This window comes from Opisthorchis viverrini (assembly GCF_000715545.1).
Source record: "Opisthorchis viverrini unplaced genomic scaffold opera_v5_56, whole genome shotgun sequence".
Taxonomy (NCBI): Eukaryota; Metazoa; Platyhelminthes; class Trematoda; order Opisthorchiida; family Opisthorchiidae; genus Opisthorchis; species Opisthorchis viverrini.
In genome coordinates, this window is record NW_008751713.1 from 977,723 (window position 1) to 1,001,469 (window position 23,747).

A 23,747-nucleotide genomic window follows, 5' to 3' on the forward strand; every position below is an offset into this window, starting at 1 on the left:
GCTCGTATGCGTGCCATTCGGACAGGAGTGACATCACGAATACCGCAGTCATGGACGCTAAATTACAGCAGATAAAACCCCATCGGGACTGTGCCTAAATTTAGCCATAAAGTAGAATGAGAACTGGATTATTGCATCTCATTTTGGATCGTGTTAAATGACATAGTATACAATGAGAGTGGGATTGCTGGAGCAAAATACTATAACACCGCAGTTTCGTTAGCCTGCTGCGTAAATGAAAATAATGTACTGAAGCAACACAAACAACATAGAAAATTGGAACTAATCCAAATTCTTCAATCGAGAAACAAATGCATCTAAATTGTACTCCAATTCGTAACAACGTTCCACACTGTCAAGTGACTCGGTATTGGCACCAACACTGTTATCGGTCCTGGAGTGTGGGGTATCCGCAAAGCGATCAAACAGATGTTCCGTGTCCATACCGGTAAGACTCCGATTCTCCGTGGTGACTACCGTGTTAGCCAGGTGCAATTTGAAAGCCTGCAGGTTCATTATTTGCTCCTCAATGCTGTCCTGTGTGATTAGGCGATAAACGGAGACGGTACGTTTCTGTCCGATCCGATGCGCCCGATCCATGGCCTGAGTAAATACAGAAGAGTAAAAGATGAGCTCAGCTGTACACTGGGCGTGAACTAAAAACTAAACGATGGGAACTATCAAAGTGCAAGCATTTTTGACTATCGATTTTACGAAGAGCGTACCATTGGCGACAGATTTCGACAAATACACTCGCTTGTGTGTCAATTTCGTTATAACGGGAAGCTCACCTGGAATCCAACTGAATCTCTCGTTTATCATGCCGAACATAACGTTGACGGAAACCCGCGCCTATCTGATGAGCCCCAAGAGGGGCGTAACCGGTCGCGAGCTGTCGATGAGTTTTCAGCAGCCTTATGAGTAGTGTATTATGTCCATGCAATATACCGCGATACCTCGAATATCGTACAAACCGAAGGACGAGGCGGCCTGATGCAGCATATCCAGTTACTCAAGAACATGATGAACGGCAGATTCACTTGGTTCGAGGTGAGTCTCCTGTCAAAACTAAGCTGCTATGCAAGTGAGTAAATTTGTCGAAATCCATCCGATTTGGGTCCCAGTAGAATTTAAGCTTGAGAGAAACTCGGGGGCTGCGCCTACATGATGAGCCCCAAGAAGGGCGAAAACGGTCGTGAGCTGTCGAACAGTTTTCAGCAGTCTTATGAGTAGCGTACTACGACTTCAATAATTTAAGTAACTCCATTAATTAACTTAAATTTAATTACTTCGATTTCTATAACCTCTTGGATAGTGTAATTGTGTGAATAAAGTTAATAACCTCAATAATCAGAGAAAGGCAAACTACAAGCTCTGTTGGCCTGGAGAGATAGTCCGGCGCCACAACCAACAAGCGAATAAAGTGGAGAATGATTAGAAAAACCTTATTGCCGAAAACCCCAAAGAAAATACTGTAGAAAAATAACTATTGAATTTGTTGCCCAAAAGATCGTGTATAGATTTTCCTCATTTTGAAGGCGCTCTGCTCGGAGTTTCCCTTGTGTTCAAGGGCGCAGTATTTTCTTGGAGTTCCATTTTTATGAATCGATTAGGCGCGGTACCTCCTGCAGAGATGGCCCAAGTGGTTAGAGCGCAAATTTACTGACCGGAAGGTCCGTGGTTCGAATCCGACCCCCGCCAATCGACTTCCCCTGTCTAGGCTTGGGCAACCTGACAGTATCCCAGCCCTCGTGCTTCCTTCGGGTGGCATGGCAGCTAGGCACCGGAAGGGTGCTACAGCTGAACGCTTTCTTTCTTTCTTTCCTGCAGAGTAGTTAGACTCCATGGATTTGGATTGTGTAAAGAGGTCAGGTTTTCCCATTTAGGGTATATGGACAGGGATGACGAACGAAAGACGGAGTTTCCTACAAGAGCTTACCTGTAAATCTTTACTTGGATTCCAGTCGTGTTCGACAAAAATGACTGTATCAGCACCCGTGAGATTCAGACCGAGACCACCGACGGCTGTGGTAAGCAGCATAATATCGATGGATGGATCTTGGTTGAAACTGACAGCACGAATAAGAGAACACAGAGAGAATTTCTTGATCATCTTTCAGTGAAGGAAACTGATATAACGAACGGAAGCAAATTGACCAACAACATGCCTCGGAAAAATTGCTTTGCTGGTCTCTGTTACTTAGCTGTTTACGTGGGCCACAGAAGTCAAAGCACCGCTGAAACAATAATAGATTTAAAATGTCAGTGCGCTCTTAAGTAACAAAGCCCGACCTAGCGGAACGGTTAAAGAGCACAGAAAGTCGAAATCAAATCGACGAGCATTGGATACATAACGCGACACCAGGGAGTGATTGCTACAAACAGTAAGTGAAAAAAATCAACATTGCGTTTACTGCTGTGAGCGAAAAACGACCATACTGGGTCAAAACATAGTGATCCAACAAGTGTACCAGGGGTTACAGTGCTCGGTATAAGAAATTCTCATCCAGGAAACAACTCGAGGGAAAAAGCTTTGGTGATTCCCAATTTTGCATGGACCGATCACTATCTGCAAGAAACCCTTACTTGGAAGATGCATTGAACCAATAATTTTTGTGTGCGTCCACCGTGCTGACGAAATCCTCCAACAGCCGCATAAGAAACACTGAAGATCCATAGATTGCTTTCCGGATGGAAACAAAACAACCTAATTTCGAATTCACGTAACTTTGATTTTAGTCGCATCCTTATGTAAACGGAAACGGACTAAGATTCATTCGTCGAGAGTAAGGCAAGGTCTGAGGGTTAGCCGTTGGTGTGTGGTTGAAGATCTCATTCATTTATTGAACCTAAGACACTACATCGGGATGGTTTATCCATGTGCTTGTTTGCCTCTCACCGAAATGATCAAGGCTTCGCGTTATAGAAACGCAAGGCGAAAGCCTGTTGTTCTAGGCTATTGTCAAGTATGATTCCTACTTCAACGATTGTTTTGAGAAACAATAGAATGACTAAACTGCTAAACGAAAAGTACAAGGATATGTGTCACCTGAATAGAAATATAGACAAACTTGCGTAACAATTGCGGTAAAGAGATAAAGTTCGTGGAAAGTCAGCACTCCGGTTTTAATCTGCCAACTGCGTTCCAAAAGCAATCGGTTAACAGCATAAAAGGGAATAAATAAAAACGGTGCGCAGGAACAGCCAGGTCCATTATTCTATTGCCAAGGTAAACTAATAGCACATGCCAAAGTCTTTTGTGCGTGTGATATTGTTTAATCAGCATTCTCACCAAACGTCCGCAGTAAAATTCGGACGATGTTATTCGGTCGAGTCGGTGGCCTTTATAGGCTTCGCGACCGATGAAGCAGGTTTCCGAGGCGCACGATTCGTTACGGGGACACTTCATAAAACAGGGGCATCTTTAGACGGAGAAAAACTAGATAAAGTGGGTAACAGGATGCCTAACCGATAAATATGATAAGCCAAACTCAGACAAAATTGTGGTAAAGCATACCGCATGACCCTATTTTGACGTTCGGAAACGGGCACCTGACCATCCAACCGAGTTGATGTAATCCAGGGGAAATGCATTCTGTGTGAAGGCAACGGGGTGATAATAATGATTCGAATGAAGTAAAGGTAAATTAAATAGTGAGGGTGGTAAATCAAGCACTCATAACAGGCTCTAGAAAACCTTGCTGACAACCCAACTGATACACTCAACCCATTGTCATTGGATTTCATGCAGACGAACCAGAATACAACAAGGTTCATTAAAATAAAAAGCAACTGAATATTGCACCTACTAATCGCGTTCGCGTACGGCCTTTAGCTGGTGAGGGAAGTGTGCATAAGCCGTAAACTCAGCAGCACCGAGGTTCCGAGAGCTCTCACCGATATCTGAACATAAGTCGTACAAGTTCCATACGTCCATGAGTGCCGTGGCAAAAGCATGCAGTGAACCATGGCAAACGAAATGTGTGGAGACGGATAACACTCATAAGCACGGTGGGAAAACATGATTTGTCCAGGGGGATTGCGTACTTGCGTCCCTAGCAGATCAAAAATTTAGCAAATCTGCATGATATTTTTTGGAACAGTGTGTGTAAAATAGAGATAAAACACGTAAGATTGATCAAGATGACATTAGCGTCGTCATTCCTGTGCTGCGACCAGAATGCGTGCATTTATCCATTGTCTTCATCTCCCTGTGCCCTTTGGCCCAGAAGTCAATAAACAACCGAATGGACAACGCCGAGCAAGCCGCTCACACTCGCATCGTTTTCGGGAGCTCATTCAACGTGAATTCGTCTGTTCTAATCCAGCAAGAGGATCAGGACCAGCTGATATATGCTCAAGCAAGCTACAAGAAAATTCAAACAGTGATAGTCCTGAGCAGATCATCATAGAGGTTAGATATACACTAGGTAGCATTGCGCATGATATCTCGTCAGTCGCTGACCTGTCAGTACCTAGAAGACCATGTCCTGATATGGTGACCTCAGACAGTAGCGGTCACCAGCTCTGCGAACAGAGGCCACGCATAACACCGGTATTTGATTGCTGTGGATCAATATCAACAGATTTCAAGGGTTTGTTGTGGTAGATAAGTAACAAAAACAGGCACTTCAGAAAACCCGCTCAGATGATGTCAGCGCAAATCTACTGCAAGGGCGCTCGGGACATCGATGTGCAGCCCCAGCATGCATTCGTGAGAAAGCAACTCGTGAAATTGATGTCGGTTTTGGGATTCCCAAAGGACACAAAACTACAAATAGAACCGGGTGGAACTTAACGCTGCAAATCGACGTATACACGAGGAAATAAAATGGGCGAAAAGAGAGTTACCTATAGGGAAACTAGAACACACCTCAACATATCCTCTGTTAATTGCAGCATTTCCCGAGTTTGGAAGAAGACAAGTGCCCTGTGTTGACTGAGTAGAGTCCTGTCGTCATCTAACTCTGACTGCATGGTGGAATGTTGTGAAACCGAGGAAGACTGCCAGTTCGTTGTGAAATTTGGGGTGCCAAAGCCACAGTCCGTCAGTAAACGACTGAGAAAAGTAGCGGTAAAAGTTATGTGTAGGAGGAATAAAACATGGGTGAGTAAGAACCGCTGGCGGGATCGCACTGCGTTAACTGATAGGCGGAACTGAGCCGCAGACGAATTACAAGAAAGGACAAAATTGGCGAAACTCACCACAGCCCAAGCAACTTCCCACTTAATTGGACTGAATTCAATGCTATGTTCGAGCCGAATTCGATCTGGATGGTGCGTTCCACCTCCGACAAAGCAGGGTGTCCACGTTTTAGGGCTAAGCAGGGATGATTGCAGATGGCCTGCAGATAGCGTAGTGCTTGGAAGCCATATCTCGAATCGCCAGTCGTAACGGTTGCCGGGCGGTCGGTTTCAGACTGGATTACATTACCGACGGAGCGTATAAGCCGTTGTCCTTCGGTTGATTTGGTGAACGCCTCATACAATTGCCACTAAGGGTAATAGAGGCGCAACGACAGTATGAGGCGAAATTATCTTGGGAGCTTTGAAAATGGTTCCGAATTATTGAAATGATGCTTAATTACCATAATATCACAAGCTAGGTATGTTACCGAACGGGTGGAAGGTGGAAAATTTTGTGCTTAACTGAGTGCATTTCACTTAGCTGGATTTAAGACTGTGTCGAATTAGTACTCCGTAGTACATGGCTGCCCTTTTCCGCAGCTATGCTGCTGAGTCGGGCATACACATAGTGGCTTGTGTAGCTGTAGAACTGGACAAGCACGGATCAAATGAGCCACGAAAGCAGAGAATAGGGAGGTAAAGGATCAGTTGCTTTGAGAAGAATATCGCTAGGTGGGGCTAGTTAACTCAGCGGAAGAGACAAGGGGGAAAATATTTGTTCAATTTAGCACCCGCTGGATATCTGGCACTTCTCCACACTTTTTGTCATACCCCCTTAAACTTGTCCAAGTGGATCGGATAGTTGAGTTAAAACCCCACGGCTGACAAGCTGGTTGCTGCAACAATATTAGCACGAGTGAAGTCATCCGAAAAAAATGATCATGTACCAGTAAACCGAGGAACTTAGGTATGGGAATAATCCGGAAATGTTAACCCGTTGGCTGCTAGCCTGCTGTTCATCATTGACCAATTGAGGTTATTTGGTACAACGGTGAACCAAGTGAATGAGGCGTGCATCACAGCATGGTCTATAGAATGAAGAAAAAACCACCATATTCTCACTAGCTGACAATAAACGATCATCCTTCGTGTCGTTTGGCTCCACATACAGGTGAACCTTTTTGAACCAGTTTACACTGTCAAAATACTCAATATCGCTCCAATGTTCAGCCAGATTTTCATCCCGGGAACAGTCACGCAATAGAGCGGACATCTGAGGCAACTTGAAACGCCACGTTTGTTGGTAATGACGGGTCGTGAAATGGAGCGGAGGTAGATTATATCAACAGTTTGGATAGGTCTAAGATAGCACTTGTCTAACAATAAAATTCCCAAGTTGTTCCTGGGTGTATGACACTTCAATTGTAGCTCTGTGTAGTTCTTTTCCGATCATAGTTAGATAATTGAATTTCATCGTCAGCGACAACACGACATCAGTGTTCAACAGCGATGCTTCGCTGCCGTACAACCATGATTTATTTGAAGGACTTAGTGTGAATAAATGAATGAAAGCGGGTAGAGGAAGGACTAGGTGCCAGCATAACACAACCACTTCGAGGTGCCTACACCTCCAGACACCCAATCAGGCAATCTGGATAGAAACTGACAACACGAATGCGATTGACGTCAATTAGCAGCCATATCTTGCAGCGTCTCCAACCAGGCCCAATAGGCATCATGTGGTCCCCATCCTAAAAGGCGGGTAGAACCGACTGCACCCAGAAGTTTCGTAATCTCCTCCATACCCCTCTGCCAGATCAAGGATTGGCAATCTCTCCGCTTCCGCCACTCTGAACTGGGCACTGAAAAACAGAAATCTCCGGCAAGATATGGTTCGGTAATCACAATACATGGCCTAACCAACGCAGCTCTGATGCTGGACACATTCTTTAATGGAGGTCTTCGCTGCACAACCGAAAACTCGCTTCCTAATTGTATCGCTGCGCATTCTTCCACACCAACCCAATCCTGAGACAAAGATTGTCGAACAATCGAAGACGTCTCAGGTCTGTTGCTCGAACAGACCAAGTCTCACAGCCATACAATAAAACAACCCGCATTGTAGCCTGATACAGACATCCCTCGAGATTCAGGAATTTGCCGCTTTGACGGCGTAGGTGTCCCAGATAAGCAAACACGACTCTGGCCTTGCGGATTCGTCCATTGACTTCATCTACAATTTACACTAAGGGCCAACACAACTTCAAGTACCTCTCCCTGGATTATAAGTAGAGTGGTCAGTGACTATATGTCCAGAAGCATGACCTTCCACTTTGTGGGTGCAATGTGCATGCCAAACAGGATGACTTTGGTCAGTCAAACCAGAAAATCCCGCACCTTCTTCTCTTCGAAGAACACACAGCCGACTTGAACACCGGGGCTTTGGAGACCTTTCAGCGCTCGTCTCATTATTTCATCGATCACAAAATCAAATAGAAATGGAAAGAGTGGGCATCCCTGACGGACACCGCTTTGAATACGGAAGCTTTTGAAGAGGTCTCCGTTTACTCACACACGTCCGAAAGTCTGAGAATACTAACAACGTTATTATGTTTCAAACTTCCGGGACATTCTTTGATGGGAGTGTGTCAAGAACAACAAACCGGTAAACCGAGTCGAATGCGCCTGTGAAATCCAGGACTGCCAAAACTGTGGGTCGTATGATGGCGCTGTTGCAGCACCTGACAAAGTGTGGAGATCTGAGCAACCCAACCTCTACCAGGCCGGAATCCTACTTGCTGCTCTCAGGTCAGTGTTTCACGAGCCACCATAAGGCGATGAAGCATAAGTGACACGAGAAGTATCGTTAAGACCGATCATCCTGTAGTTACCACACTCAATACGCGCCCCTTTTTAAAAAATGGGTTTGTTTATGACGCTCAGTATTGGCACAATGGAATTGACTGTTCGAAAGCTATTACGTGTCCCTGATGGACAGTATCGTTACGATCATCCTGTAGTTACCACACTCAATACGCGCCCCTTTTTAAAAAATGGGTTTGTTTATGACGCTCAGTATTGGCACACACAAATTGACTGTTCGAAAGCTATTACGTGTCCCTGATGGACCAAAGCAATCAGGCAATTGAGTTCAGAGCACCAGTCCAAACTTTTGAGCCCCATTTAGGCATCCAGGGCTCTCAGCGATGCTGCGGGATTATTCCACCAGAGGTATGATTGCTTCAGTGGACAATGAAATTTGGTGAACTGCAAACATGTGGACGAAGATAAGGATGGGTTTTGGTTTGAGCACATACGCAACAAAATGCAACGTTTCGGCGCGAAAAGTTTTACTCCACTCATGAACCTTTTTCACTTAAGAGTATTGTGCGGCTAATGAGCCCCAAAAATCAAGATTTGATTATGTATTTCAAATCGTCAACCCCACAAAAAATATAAAGTTATGTGTAGTTGAAATCCAGGACTTTGGTTATAGTCTTCAATTCAATGGTCTGAGAGTGAGTGTTGTTTTCCATGTGACCTACTTGGGAATCGTGTGACCTGGTCTACGGATACGGCAACACTTGCCGGAATGCTGGGCAAAGCAGTTGTGATTCGAGTTGCGCTTATTTGCATTTTGTTATCACAGACAGATAATCATTGATCGTAACGCTGCTTCCCTTCGAAAGCAGTCTAGCTGTCCGACTGACAGAACAATGGATCGATTAGCTATTTAATACAACATCCAAAAACCATGTATCGACAGCTATAAGAGCCAAGGTATAAATCAATAGGGTAATAGGCATTTTGGTTGAAATATACTCCAGTGAAACACGAGCTTAGTCCAACAAAAAACCGGCTATAAAGCCCCGAGAACGGCACTACAGTCTAAATCCATGCAATGAGTCAGAACGCAGACAATCGTAAAAGCATGTCCAACTCGAATAATTTTTTGAATCCATCTGTCCTCATACGCCACAGGCGATGCAGCATTTAAGTAGATAGAAGGGCCTATCCTTGGGATTCTTTGGGTGACTGGAGCATCTAGACATATTTTGGGTGGACGGATTTCTGTCAGCAAACAGTATACGAACGTATGGAGATGGAGGCTCCGCTGAGGTAACTAACTATACCACTGCAAGCAGACGCAATAAATAATCGGCTCCATATAAAAATATTAGTGAGGAACAAAACACACTCACCTGAACTGATGTCATTTCACAAGCGAAATCCTGGATAATTTTAGGTGGCAGGTCTGCCATAACGTCTTCCTTCAAGCGCCTGAGCATGAATGGAAGGACAAGTCGGTGAAGCTTCTCGAGTGCTAAATGTCCTGCACCAAAGTTTCGAACAAACAGAATGGATGATGATGAGTGTATAATGAGCAACGCAAGTGAGTAGTGGAGCTTGGCAGTTCAGAGTGTAATGCATTTTGCAAATTGTACTGACATCACGAACACATTACGACCACGAAACAGCTCTACCTAATCTCTTATCGGGACTATGTCTCGAGGACAATGGCACTAAAGGGCAAAGAATGAGCATCCAAGAAAGTGATGGTAGTATTGATGTTGCAGAGAATTATGTTTCGTATACTGCTGATGGCGACTAGCGACTACAGTGGAGTCCCCAGGAAACAGCATACTGGCGTAAATCTATGAAATATCCATAAAAAGGTGCGAGAAGAACGGGCAGAAGAATCCAAACATTAGAGTGAGGACGTGCGAGCCGAAAGAAAGAAATACCGTCCTTTCGCATTTCCCCTTTTCGATTCACATGTCGAAAACCACGGGTAGAGCTGAGTAGTCGTTACGAAAATGGCAGCAAATGACGTGGTGCTGCCTAGTGTGTCTCACTGACATACGGGGTTTTTTTGCCACTTTTCTACATAACAGAGCGCAGCAAATAACGAAATGGTACACAAATTAATTCCAGAGACGGGAGAAAACATTGGATAAGGAAGAAAGTGTACAAGTTGATGCAGTGATAAACTATGATCATTTAGTTATATGGCACAAGCCCCATTGTTTCACACACAGCCTCTACTAGATTTCGATTGTCACGATTCCGTAAAACAATTTTCAAGTAGAATTCCGCTGAGCCGCAGAAAGGATTCTTATACAAACAAGAACTTCAAAAGTCCTACGTGAATTTCTATGGTCTAGGAAGACCCACAGGGACCCTGTGGGTTATGACTTTGAAACATCGTGAGTCTTTTGGCTGGTAGACAGCGTTTGCCGTTCCTCTTAAGGAGGCGCATGTTATTATTGAAGTATTCTTCAATAAAAGAAATGTTGTCGTCCATAGATTCACTTCTCAACACTTTCGCGTCACACTATAGACGGTGTAACGGATGAACAAGTGCAGAACGGGGGCCATGCTTATGCTTTTTAACTCTTGCAAGTGTTCACCCGCTTCGGACATCTCAATTTGGAGCGCGACACGAATTTTTCATGAAAAACTCCAGATTCCGGTTTTGAATGATGGCGTGATTGAGACTGCAGCCATTTGGGGGATGTTTCCGTCAGATAAACCGCTCACGCCAGTAGGGTAATAGTTTACACTGGGAGCGTTCTTGTTCACCATGCTGACTGAAAGTATTGATGTAACTCGAAGGAAACTTGACACTGACACTCGAGCGATTCAATAACGAATAAGCTCTTAGCTGACTCATTATAGCGTTGATTATTCCTGCTTTGCTATGGAAATTCACGTTTCACTTTAACTGAGACTTTGCTTGTTGTTGTTTTAACAATCGTACTGGAAAAACTGGGGCAGAGTGACGTACTTGAAGGACAAACACAGCTCTATCATAGGACAGAAATTCACATCATCGAGACCTGATAATAATCTCGTACGGTCTGTTGGTCTTCAGTACCGATCCACTACAAACTACTCGGTAGTCTCGTTTTGCTCGAACAAATGTGTGAGTTATGAAGCGCACTTCACCCATCACCTAATCGCCTCCAAGAACCATTATTTAATCCCTTACTGCCTCTATCATTCCCACGATCAGCTCGTATGTTTGGACAACATCACCTGTTCACTTCTTTACTCACACACGTCCGAAAGTCTGAGAATACTAACAACGTATTATGTTTGCAAACTTCCGGGACATTCTTTGATGGGAGTGTGTCAAGAACAACAAACCGGTAAACCGAGTCGAATGCGCCTGTGAAATCCAGGACTGCCAAAACTGTGGGTCGTATGATGGCGCTGTTGCAGCACCTGACAAAGTGTGGAGATCTGAGCAACCCAACCTCTACCAGGCCGGAATCCTACTTGCTGCTCTCAGGTCAGTGTTTCACGAGCCACCATAAGGCGATGAAGCATAAGTGACACGAGAAGTATCGTTAAGACCGATCATCCTGTAGTTACCACACTCAATACGCGCCCCTTTTTAAAAAATGGGTTTGTTTATGACGCTCAGTATTGGCACAATGGAATTGACTGTTCGAAAGCTATTACGTGTCCCTGATGGACCAAAGCAATCAGGCAATTGAGTTCAGAGCACCAGTCCAAACTTTTGAGCCCCATTTAGGCATCCAGGGCTCTCAGCGATGCTGCGGGATTATTCCACCAGAGGTATGATTGCTTCAGTGGACAATGAAATTTGGTGAACTGCAAACATGTGGACGAAGATAAGGATGGGTTTTGGTTTGAGCACATACGCAACAAAATGCAACGTTTCGGCGCGAAAAGTTTTACTCCACTCATGAACCTTTTTCACTTAAGAGTATTGTGCGGCTAATGAGCCCCAAAAATCAAGATTTGATTATGTATTTCAAATCGTCAACCCCACAAAAAATATAAAGTTATGTGTAGTTGAAATCCAGGACTTTGGTTATAGTCTTCAATTCAATGGTCTGAGAGTGAGTGTTGTTTTCCATGTGACCTACTTGGGAATCGTGTGACCTGGTCTACGGATACGGCAACACTTGCCGGAATGCTGGGCAAAGCAGTTGTGATTCGAGTTGCGCTTATTTGCATTTTGTTATCACAGACAGATAATCATTGATCGTAACGCTGCTTCCCTTCGAAAGCAGTCTAGCTGTCCGACTGACAGAACAATGGATCGATTAGCTATTTAATACAACATCCAAAAACCATGTATCGACAGCTATAAGAGCCAAGGTATAAATCAATAGGGTAATAGGCATTTTGGTTGAAATATACTCCAGTGAAACACGAGCTTAGTCCAACAAAAAACCGGCTATAAAGCCCCGAGAACGGCACTACAGTCTAAATCCATGCAATGAGTCAGAACGCAGACAATCGTAAAAGCATGTCCAACTCGAATAATTTTTTGAATCCATCTGTCCTCATACGCCACAGGCGATGCAGCATTTAAGTAGATAGAAGGGCCTATCCTTGGGATTCTTTGGGTGACTGGAGCATCTAGACATATTTTGGGTGGACGGATTTCTGTCAGCAAACAGTATACGAACGTATGGAGATGGAGGCTCCGCTGAGGTAACTAACTATACCACTGCAAGCAGACGCAATAAATAATCGGCTCCATATAAAAATATTAGTGAGGAACAAAACACACTCACCTGAACTGATGTCATTTCACAAGCGAAATCCTGGATAATTTTAGGTGGCAGGTCTGCCATAACGTCTTCCTTCAAGCGCCTGAGCATGAATGGAAGGACAAGTCGGTGAAGCTTCTCGAGTGCTAAATGTCCTGCACCAAAGTTTCGAACAAACAGAATGGATGATGATGAGTGTATAATGAGCAACGCAAGTGAGTAGTGGAGCTTGGCAGTTCAGAGTGTAATGCATTTTGCAAATTGTACTGACATCACGAACACATTACGACCACGAAACAGCTCTACCTAATCTCTTATCGGGACTATGTCTCGAGGACAATGGCACTAAAGGGCAAAGAATGAGCATCCAAGAAAGTGATGGTAGTATTGATGTTGCAGAGAATTATGTTTCGTATACTGCTGATGGCGACTAGCGACTACAGTGGAGTCCCCAGGAAACAGCATACTGGCGTAAATCTATGAAATATCCATAAAAAGGTGCGAGAAGAACGGGCAGAAGAATCCAAACATTAGAGTGAGGACGTGCGAGCCGAAAGAAAGAAATACCGTCCTTTCGCATTTCCCCTTTTCGATTCACATGTCGAAAACCACGGGTAGAGCTGAGTAGTCGTTACGAAAATGGCAGCAAATGACGTGGTGCTGCCTAGTGTGTCTCACTGACATACGGGGTTTTTTTGCCACTTTTCTACATAACAGAGCGCAGCAAATAACGAAATGGTACACAAATTAATTCCAGAGACGGGAGAAAACATTGGATAAGGAAGAAAGTGTACAAGTTGATGCAGTGATAAACTATGATCATTTAGTTATATGGCACAAGCCCCATTGTTTCACACACAGCCTCTACTAGATTTCGATTGTCACGATTCCGTAAAACAATTTTCAAGTAGAATTCCGCTGAGCCGCAGAAAGGATTCTTATACAAACAAGAACTTCAAAAGTCCTACGTGAATTTCTATGGTCTAGGAAGACCCACAGGGACCCTGTGGGTTATGACTTTGAAACATCGTGAGTCTTTTGGCTGGTAGACAGCGTTTGCCGTTCCTCTTAAGGAGGCGCATGTTATTATTGAAGTATTCTTCAATAAAAGAAATGTTGTCGTCCATAGATTCACTTCTCAACACTTTCGCGTCACACTATAGACGGTGTAACGGATGAACAAGTGCAGAACGGGGGCCATGCTTATGCTTTTTAACTCTTGCAAGTGTTCACCCGCTTCGGACATCTCAATTTGGAGCGCGACACGAATTTTTCATGAAAAACTCCAGATTCCGGTTTTGAATGATGGCGTGATTGAGACTGCAGCCATTTGGGGGATGTTTCCGTCAGATAAACCGCTCACGCCAGTAGGGTAATAGTTTACACTGGGAGCGTTCTTGTTCACCATGCTGACTGAAAGTATTGATGTAACTCGAAGGAAACTTGACACTGACACTCGAGCGATTCAATAACGAATAAGCTCTTAGCTGACTCATTATAGCGTTGATTATTCCTGCTTTGCTATGGAAATTCACGTTTCACTTTAACTGAGACTTTGCTTGTTGTTGTTTTAACAATCGTACTGGAAAAACTGGGGCAGAGTGACGTACTTGAAGGACAAACACAGCTCTATCATAGGACAGAAATTCACATCATCGAGACCTGATAATAATCTCGTACGGTCTGTTGGTCTTCAGTACCGATCCACTACAAACTACTCGGTAGTCTCGTTTTGCTCGAACAAATGTGTGAGTTATGAAGCGCACTTCACCCATCACCTAATCGCCTCCAAGAACCATTATTTAATCCTTTACTGCCTCTATCATGCCCACGATCAGCTCGTATGTTTGGTCAACATCACCTGTTCACTTCTTTTTTACTTATCACGCGATTCAGTGAAGTTGGATATTGCACTACGCCATATTTGTGAGCAAACAGGCTGCTGGGCGTGTCAGTAGTAGTTGGCCGTAGCTCTAAGGAAATTGGCGCTCTAAGCTTTTAGCTTATGCTGTTCCTGTTGCAAATACCCACTGACAATTAGCTGCGTTCGCTTGGCTCTCAAGTGAGTGGACACCTAATGACACTCAATCAAATAAACAAGCGCTTGGCCAAATATTCAGGTTAAAGTAAAAGGCCAGACCGCTTACGTTCCACAAGATGGAGATTATGAAAACGCAACCTCAACGGCCTAAACTGGAGCGATGCGTTTCATTGGGTATCTGGTTTCTGGTTGGCGTATGCACCTGTTCGACCGAGTAGCAATAAGCATACGACCAATACCTAAGCATAGCGCTCTTGATAATGTCGAAAATCGATTAGGGCCGATGGACCCGCATCAGCCATCAAAAACGTTCGATGCCAGTGTTGTCTGATGCTGGTACATTCGGTGTCACAATGTGACTACGACTGTTGACTTCGATGACAGTATTCCTCGGATGAGACAAAACGGGAATCAAGATCACTCACGATGTGTCCCTTGTTCGTGTCCCAAATGGCTAATGTGGTTTTCACTGCCAAACAGATGAGTGACACGTGAACTCTACTATTACTATCAACGCAATACCGAGACGTTGGTTAATTGCAAAGGCCTCAGTGGGTCTGAAATTCTGCGTGATATCCTTCGGGAACGACACGGATATCAATATCCAGGTACTCGTAAAGCTTTGGGGAACATCCACATCTCATTATAGTTGCCTTATAGTAGGATGTTTGGTCATTTACACCGAAGGCTGACCAACTACATTTTATGTTCACGGAATCTCAATGTCAACGGCTCTCTTTCACTCTTATCTTGGGGTTTGTCAACATATCTGATTTCGAAACTGGATTTGCTGTGCCAGTGCTATGTTTCTTGATCTCCTCAAAGGACTACTATCACTTCTTTCGGTCACTGATGGTAATTTTCAGGTATGGTGAAACAGACAAGCTCAATAACTTGACAGTTAGAATGTGCTTTGACCGCTACTGTGACTTTTATCCGATGACCCAACCGTTTCAACACTCGTTCGCAGATCAAACTTATGTCTACCCACTACTGGATCTAACTGCATGCTGCGATGTCTCGGTAATGGTAATTTCTTAAGACGCTACGGCTCCGGTTCCGTGACATTTTTGGATAAAATTGCATTTCCCCAATGTTCACTTCGTAATTTCTGGTTTCGGTCAGGTTGCTCCAACTTCGCCTTAGTATTCAGCTGTTTACCAGGAATCACCCTTCGAGTGCATAAATCTTTTCTTTACTTGAGCATTAGATGTAATAATGCGCTTAGGAACCATCATGATGACCAGAGACAGCAAATCACCGTCGACACTGATGCTTCACTACTGTATACCCACAAAATTTATCTAGTTATATTTACGGCCTTAGAGTAAAGAGAAAAGAGCGGATGGGGGAGAGTACCCATTGCTGACCTATCGCATTCATCCTGAGGTACCTGCATCTCCGAAATTTTGGAAAATCTGACAGCACGAACGCCAGTCGCATCGAAAAGCCGCCATTTTTTTGCAATGTCTCCAGCAAAGCGCAGGAGGAACCCCATCCCACCAACAACACTCATACACTTCGTAATCTCTTACGCATTATTTTGCCAAGTCAAACGCTGTCCACTCTGAAGGGAGCACAGATAATTAATACTCGTCACGGGATACGGTGTTTCGGGACGTGTACCACATGCCCGAACCACAACACTTGATGGTGCGGTATGTTTTTCGCAACTGAAGTAACGGCTTCAAAACCGAACACCCGTTTTCTAATTACCGCGTTACGGATTCGTTGACGCCACCCAGGGGCAACCCTTCTGAAGGATCGGTGGTAAAAAACAACCTGAAGACGTCTCATATTGTCTGTATGCAGCTGCCATCTTTTGCAACCACGCAACAACACACTCCTGTTGTCTGGTAAACGCCGTTAGGAAATGAGAAATAGTCAGATAAAGTACATTAACCTAATACATATGATTACAGTGCATATGAAACTTTAAAAAACTCACTACTTATGAGCCTAATCAGTTGACAAATAAATGGATGAATCTTAAGGAGTATGCGTTCCTTAAATGCAGCCCCCTTTTCGTAGTCAGAAAAGTGGTATTTGTTGAAAGCTTGGGAGTGCTGCATTTCAAGGGAAACAGCAAAAAGAACAGTACAAACCTGCTCGCTGGTCAGCTTTCGACGCCTTCGGATCTCGACTTGCTGCAACTGGTCGGGCGAATCGAGAAGAAAAACTGGATTCACTCCCAAGAAAATCAGGCATCAGGAAGTCAAACAAGGACCACAGCTCACATACACGGTTCTGGATGGGAGTTCCAGTGAGTATCAAGCGATGTTGAGCCCGCAACTTCTTCAGAGCACGCGTCACCTAAAATAAAACAAACAAGCGAAATTTAGTATAGAAAATGAGGTGATGTGACCGTGAAGGAAATAATCATCTTTTCATGAGCCTCGCCAGCCCCTGTGACTGTTGAGTCCACTAAAATCATGCACCAAAACTACATTGTAGCTGTTCTGTAGCTTACTTCCTTGCGCTTCCAACCACACTATTGCCTGCCTCAGCAAACTTCAGTTAATGCAACTGCTCACCTGATCCGCCTGTCTTTGGAGTTTGCAGCATCTTATTTGTGTTCTAGTGCTCTAGTATTCCAGAGGAAGGTATATCGGCGAAAGCCTTCCCCGAAAGAGGTGCAAACAAGCCTTTCCGTAAAGACTTCAATCTCTTTAAAGCCTACGTTTTTGGAGCCCACGGTATATATCTGTGATGAGTGAGTTTGCCTTGTAGTCCCGGATCTCTTCTCAGCGCCAATCAGAAAGCATAGGCAAGTATTCATCTGTCGGACTCAGTATCCTATGACTGATTCCATATTCGTGCCCATTAAATCCAGAACTATGGAGGATATCGTCCAAGATTACAAGTGTGAGATATAAATTTCATCTTTCCTCCTATATCCCGAATTCAATGTTCACCTACTAAATTCACTGACCATTTTGTCCTCCCCTGAGGACTGCTACTCCTAGTAAGTTGCGAAGGCGTCCGGGAATTTAGCGACCGGTCAGTGAGTTTAGCATCCCCATAGAAAACATTAAACAAGTGGTAAGTACATGAGCTTAATTTTCATAAGTCCAGATTAGTTACGGCATAGTTATGTGTTGGCTTTCTTCATTAAAAATCAGTCTTCGCTTCAAGTAGCAAGCTAATGGGATTTGGACTTTTGCGATTTTTTTTAGAGGGAATGGATTTTGTGTTTACACTGCATGCCGTATACAACCCGTGTCATATCACATTGTCAATCTACTCCTCACACGTCATCTCCCTAATCACGACGTGATGTTGTAAACAAACGTGTTTTTGGGCATCCGAAAATATATTTCCGCATGCCTGCGCAGTTACGCTAACTTAGGGTTATAGACTGGCGATCAGTTTCCATCTCCTTTGGAACTAGCTGATAACAGATCAACTTCGATGGACAGAAATTAGTAGACTGGCGGTTGTGAGTAAAGAAAGCCGGTAAACCGGAGGCACAATGTGTGGGGACTTGATCTTTCGACAACCATGGTTGTAAAAAGCCCTGGAAAAACGGACTAGTAGGCAATTATTAGCAATGTAAATGAATCAACAATTTACCGGAAAAGCTATGCATGGGGCGCTTGGAGGATAAAAGCAGCATTCAGAAATACGCTGCAGACCAGTGCGGCCAAAGAACCATATCAAAGATCATTATAGATGTATCCGTTGGATTACAGTCGTAAAATAGTTCCACTATCAGCTTATCCAATGAGGACTTCATGTTTCATATGAATGTTATCAATAAGGAGTTACTGTTTATCCTTCCTCTGATACGACCGAGTTTACATACTTTTCGAAATCCCAGTAGAGGAGCCATAGGTTAATAGGAAACAACAAGAGTGTGCGACCAAAACCGAGACTTACTTTGGATTTGCTACTTTTGATGATATGGCCTTCGTCCAGAACGACATAGTTCCAAAATATTGACCTGAGGCGAACGCAGAGATATGAAGTTGTATCAGGACGGCGAAAATTCGTGTTCGCAACTTAATGGTAATAGATCAGAGTCACACTCGGCAATAAATGATTATAATTAACATAAGACTGGTTTCAGATGCGTAAACAACTTTTTACTTTACTAGATTAAACAGGAATTAAGACAGTCCAAACCACCAATAAAATTGAAAAGCGCTTCAGTGGTAGCATAAATGACCCTAATGCACTGTCTTCAAAATAACCCACTATTCATCAGTTTGTTGATAGCTGTCTGACGGCCCACTCCGGTGAAGGGGTTTTCAGCAATCTTATAAGTAGCATTATGCCGAGACAATTCATCATGATACCTCAAAAACCATACTAAATGAAACATGAAGCGGCATCTTCGTTAGCCGCAGCTAATTTTGCAAGTGACGGCATAATGTCAAGGCATTTGAAACTCCCAAGGCACAGACATTCAAGAATGGTGCTGTTTTGTCCACGACACTGGAGCTAACTTGAATCTGAAATAGGTGGGACTAACTATTCACCCAAATTGTTCATTCGACCGAATACTTCATATTGCGGATAAACAGAAAAACTATACGTGAAACGGAATGGGAAAAATATTACACTGTTGGACAGGGATGGATGATAGAAACAAGCACCCTAACTTACTGGAAAAACTGGATATCATTCCTTATGACATCGTACGATGCGATGACAAGATTGTACTCGAATATTCGATCTTGAAGACTGCAAAGACGGAAGAAAAATGCCGAAATCCCTTGACTACGAATGCTCCCAACATGAATTATTCAAGGACAAAACAATAGTTTCGCAGGACAAATGTCATGTAATATACCTTCATTTCGAAAACATTCTACCAGGTTCTTACAAATTCCAAGAAATCGTAAATGTTTGAAAAGTGTTTATCAGCAAGCGATTCACCGTTCGTTCATCTAGGCCATCGCAAATTTGTGTGAACCCAGATATGCATGAAATACATGATTAGATAAATTCACGGATACAAATGTAGAGGGCATCAGGAAGTGTAAACGGGAACCCAAACAGGCCAGATGTGTAGCTGTGTTAGGAATGCTCATCGTGTCCGAGCATCAAGGATTGAATGAAAACAGACTTACTGCAAGCAAGAGAGAAAACTTGAAAGCGGAAAATCAGTTCAAACCAATGACAACGAACACGAAATTCTCCGTCAGTCCAGAAAGCTATGTGCACAGTTTCCCTTTGTTAGAAAAGGACAAATCAATCTCGCTCGAAAAGTCCTATACCTGACCTACCGTAATTATTCTGGTGAGCCCACACCAAACGTAGCAAGCACCGGCTCAAGGTCTGCTCTCACCAGAGCTCATCGGCTGTGCATATCCTTGGCCTTTCCGGTGTTTGAACTCCGGACACCGCCGATGAGCACTAACGAGAGAAACTCAGGTCCAGTGCATCAATCGCTATAACTATCAGGCTGAAATTGTATTCCGGTCTGAAAGTCTGAAAGACGAACCATCTGAACTAGCTTCATCTTCAAAACTAAGCGTAGATTGACTCGCGTCATCCGTTATACGTCAAGATTCAAACAAATTTCAAGGGAAGAGCATTTCGACGTTTTGAAATGTTTGCAGGGGGAATGAGCCATTTTTGCATTTTAAGCCAGATATAGGGGAGGGAAATATATATTGATAGATAAAACCGACTATTCAGAAAAAGAACAACAATCAGCCGAGAGGGACAACACAAAAGTAAAAGAAAATGCGGCGTCTGAAATACTATAATACCTGAAGCAGACACGGGAGCATGGATCCTGATATTTTTTGGTGAATTCGGCCGATTGACAAAACTTTAAATTGACTATACAGGCACATAAACCTTCGCTACTACTGAAGCCTGTTATTGAAACGTGCCCAGGTCAAATGGTTTACCGGCCTGCTACAACCAGCCACCATACATATCAGGTCGCTATCAAGCTTAAGGATCTAACTGTTGTTAATCATCAGAAGTTCGCCCTTGTTTTCTTGGCGACAGCGCACCGTAGCAACAGAACTAATTTGTAGCTTGATGGAGGACAGTAACAAATATATTAGCATCTCTATCACATATTTGGAGGAATTACCACTACTTCTTTTCTGCAACGTTCAGTTCAAGTTCAATAATGACATATATCTGAAAAAGATAGAATTGCTGTAGAGTATTCTTTAGGTTTAGCTTGGGTAAATCCATTTCGTAAGCAAACTCGAAAATCAACAGCAAATTCATCGGGCAATTCGCACGATGTGGTCACTACATAGGAAATATGCTTATGCTTTCAGATGACGATATCAGTTGCCTTGAAGAAATTCAACTCAGTTCACCCCAATATCGAGTTTAATCTTGAATTTGAGCATAGTACCCGGCTAAATTTCCTTGGCGTTGCTATGCTGAAGAAGATTGATGAAACGATACAGTGAAACATTTACAGAGACAGGGGACAGATATACTCAGTTTGATGGCAACGTAACGTTACCACAGAGATGAAATCTAGTCGGATGCTTGGCCGAGAGATCAACAAAGATATGTCCTCCTGACTTTATTGAAGAACTAAAATTTTTAGAGCTTACGACTATGGGGCCTACAAAACAGGGAGCTCAACAGCACATTGTCAAGAGAAAAGTATCTATTGTGATGTTCCATTCAAGGACCATTCAACTGCGAAATTTGTTACTAGCATGCTTAAGTGTCGTGTTTACATGAAGGACATGGGGGTTGGCCTGTGCTTGAGTTTCATTTCAAGATGCATGTGAAAAACCAACCACCAAACTCTGCCACTAGATTCTGTGCACGATCATTCGTGTGCTGCTGTCGAGCTATACATGTTGGTCATAGGAAGAGGCTTTGGTCCGACCGCTTACCTAAGGACAATCAAGTTTCCCTGTGTGGCAGTTGGAAGAGGCCTTGCATAAGCGCAATTGTGGTACATTTGGCCGCAATCGGTCATGGCGCATGCAAGGAACGTGCTTTCCACTTCACACACAGAGTGCCCCTGAGACACTCACAGAGAGTAAGATTCAGACCGCTGTTGATTGCAGAGGCTATCGGATTTCGACTATGTAACCCAGAGCTCAAAAGAAACTGGTGCAGCCTTTGAAGTTGTCCTCCTAATCCATCATTTTGACTGTGACGTCACCCATTTAACACTCTGACCCACCAACTTGTGTGCCAATTCACTCGCCCTTTATATTTATACCGATGAATGCAAGCAATAATGCACGTGATCCACATCTACTTTAATATAGATTTGTGATGTAATAGCCAAAATGAACAATCACAAAAGACAAAGTTTGTTAGCCGCCTTTGTACTAATCATGGCATCCACAAGTATCTTCAGTTGCTATTCGACGTTCACTTACTGCGTTTGTGCCACACACTAATATGGCGCGGATCGCTCCAAAGATCCAAAGGCTACGATTGTTGTTTCAAAAAGACCTTCTGGCTACGTGATGAGCTGGACAGCTTCAGTTCAAGACATTCATGACTGTTGTTTACTTACATCTCGTTTTTTACAGACGGTCTACCAGAATATTCGCTATTGCATTTAGCTGAACACAAACAATGACGTATAACACGAGGGCTAAAATACTGACAATAGTCCACAAAATCATACATAGGTTCCCTAAAAGCGCTACTCTGACGCCTGCTACTGCCATGCGACCAGACAGGCTACAGTTCCAATGCCGTGATTTGTGGCAGTCTTTAACGACCCCCAAAAACAGCATCCTATGTGGACTGCTGCCACACAATGGCAAACTAAGAGTTCACCGAAATCTAATTGGACTTGATGGGTTATTTATTTGTGTCCTCCATCCACAAGCATCCGAAACATCATTCATTTAAACTAATAACTGCCAAATGAAAATGCTACGATAAGAAACTGCCACATGTTGAATCACCTAAACGTTGTACTGGGAGAGGAAAACTTGAACCTGATGTTATTTCTCTCAGTGCGCGGTAAAGGTCGACATCCGCAGAGTAATTATAATGGTTTAAATCTGCTTTTAATCTGACACCAATGTAAAGGAACATCGGGTGAGTTTGATAGGCTACCAGAAGTTTGGTAATCATGGTGGGTCGCATAACTCACAACGTTCAAAACTGCAGTGAGGTGAGAATAATATTCTTTCACAAAGAGTAAAACCACTCTTCGAAGAACGAAATCGTGCACTCCCTAAGAAGTTTTGAACTGGTTCTTCCGGACACAGCAAGTTCGTAAAGAGGATCCATGTGGATCCTTAAGTTACCTCCAGGGGATCAACTATAGTGCCCTTCTGGGCCGGACGCCCATCACCATCATCATCATCATTGTCAGCTGTAATAACCGCGTACTCGTCGTACAGTGGTCGTAGCTGCCGCAGTTTCGTTCACCGATGATTTGGGGGAAGAGGGAGGTAGCTGCGCATTGCAGGCGGGAGCTGACAAATTGGTGTATAAATCCAGCACTGTCAGTGGGATGTCAAGTGGAGGGGTTGGAAACGGAGCTGTGCATTGAAGGCAATAGCTTGGATGCACGAACGCCATTGATTGAGGGACTGGGCCATATCTGACAATGTCTCTAGCCATTGATGTGGCCCGTCTCGGGGTCCCCATCCAGAAAGACGGCAGTGACCAGCGCAGCTGAGTTTGCTGACAATTGCCTTCATACTTCGCTGCCAAGTCATTGTTGGACCGCCTCTGGCTCTCTCCCACTCTTCACGTGGTTGTGCAAAAAGAGCCCTTCGAGGAAGTCGGTCGACTGGCATACGCAACACGTGGCCAAGCCAGCGCAACCTATGCAATGTGATCAGTTCATTTATCGACGGCGACTTGTTTCTCCCGAATACCATTCGACATACTTCAGAATTGCTGATCCGGTGTTCCCACCAGATTCGGGCAATGCTCCGAAGACATCGATGGTCAAACACTGAAAGTCTTTTGACGTCCTCGGCGCGCAGCGGCCAGGCTTCTGATCCATATAGTAATATGGAGCGCACCGCAGCATTGTAAACTCGACCCTTGACAGAGAAACTGATGTCACGCCTACGCCACAGGTGACGTAGGTTCGCAAAAGCTGCTCTGGCCTTCCCAATCCGGAT

The 23,747-nt window shown here is 43.9% G+C and overlaps 2 protein-coding genes across 2 annotated transcripts in view; one reads left to right on the forward strand and one right to left on the reverse strand.

Moving 5' to 3' along the window:
- Window positions 1-282: 282 nt before the first annotated feature.
- The window catches only part of T265_13336 (hypothetical protein), a gene marked incomplete at both ends in the record, with an annotated part of 59,000 nt that continues 35,535 nt past the window's right edge, over window positions 283-23,747 (reverse strand). The window contains 6 exons of the mRNA XM_009168410.1: window positions 283-603; window positions 1,940-2,069; window positions 5,206-5,495; window positions 9,330-9,451; window positions 16,806-17,013; window positions 18,580-18,643. Coding sequence (XP_009166674.1) covers window positions 283-603; window positions 1,940-2,069; window positions 5,206-5,495; window positions 9,330-9,451; window positions 16,806-17,013; window positions 18,580-18,643 — 1,135 coding nt within the window. The remainder of the gene's footprint in view (window positions 604-1,939; window positions 2,070-5,205; window positions 5,496-9,329; window positions 9,452-16,805; window positions 17,014-18,579; window positions 18,644-23,747) is intronic.
- Window positions 9,487-23,747, forward strand: part of T265_03806 (hypothetical protein) — a gene marked incomplete at both ends in the record, with an annotated part of 16,975 nt that continues 2,714 nt past the window's right edge. Inside the window, 2 exons of the mRNA XM_009168377.1 lie at window positions 9,487-9,520; window positions 16,732-16,963. Of these exons, the coding sequence (XP_009166641.1) occupies window positions 9,487-9,520; window positions 16,732-16,963 (266 nt within the window). The remainder of the gene's footprint in view (window positions 9,521-16,731; window positions 16,964-23,747) is intronic.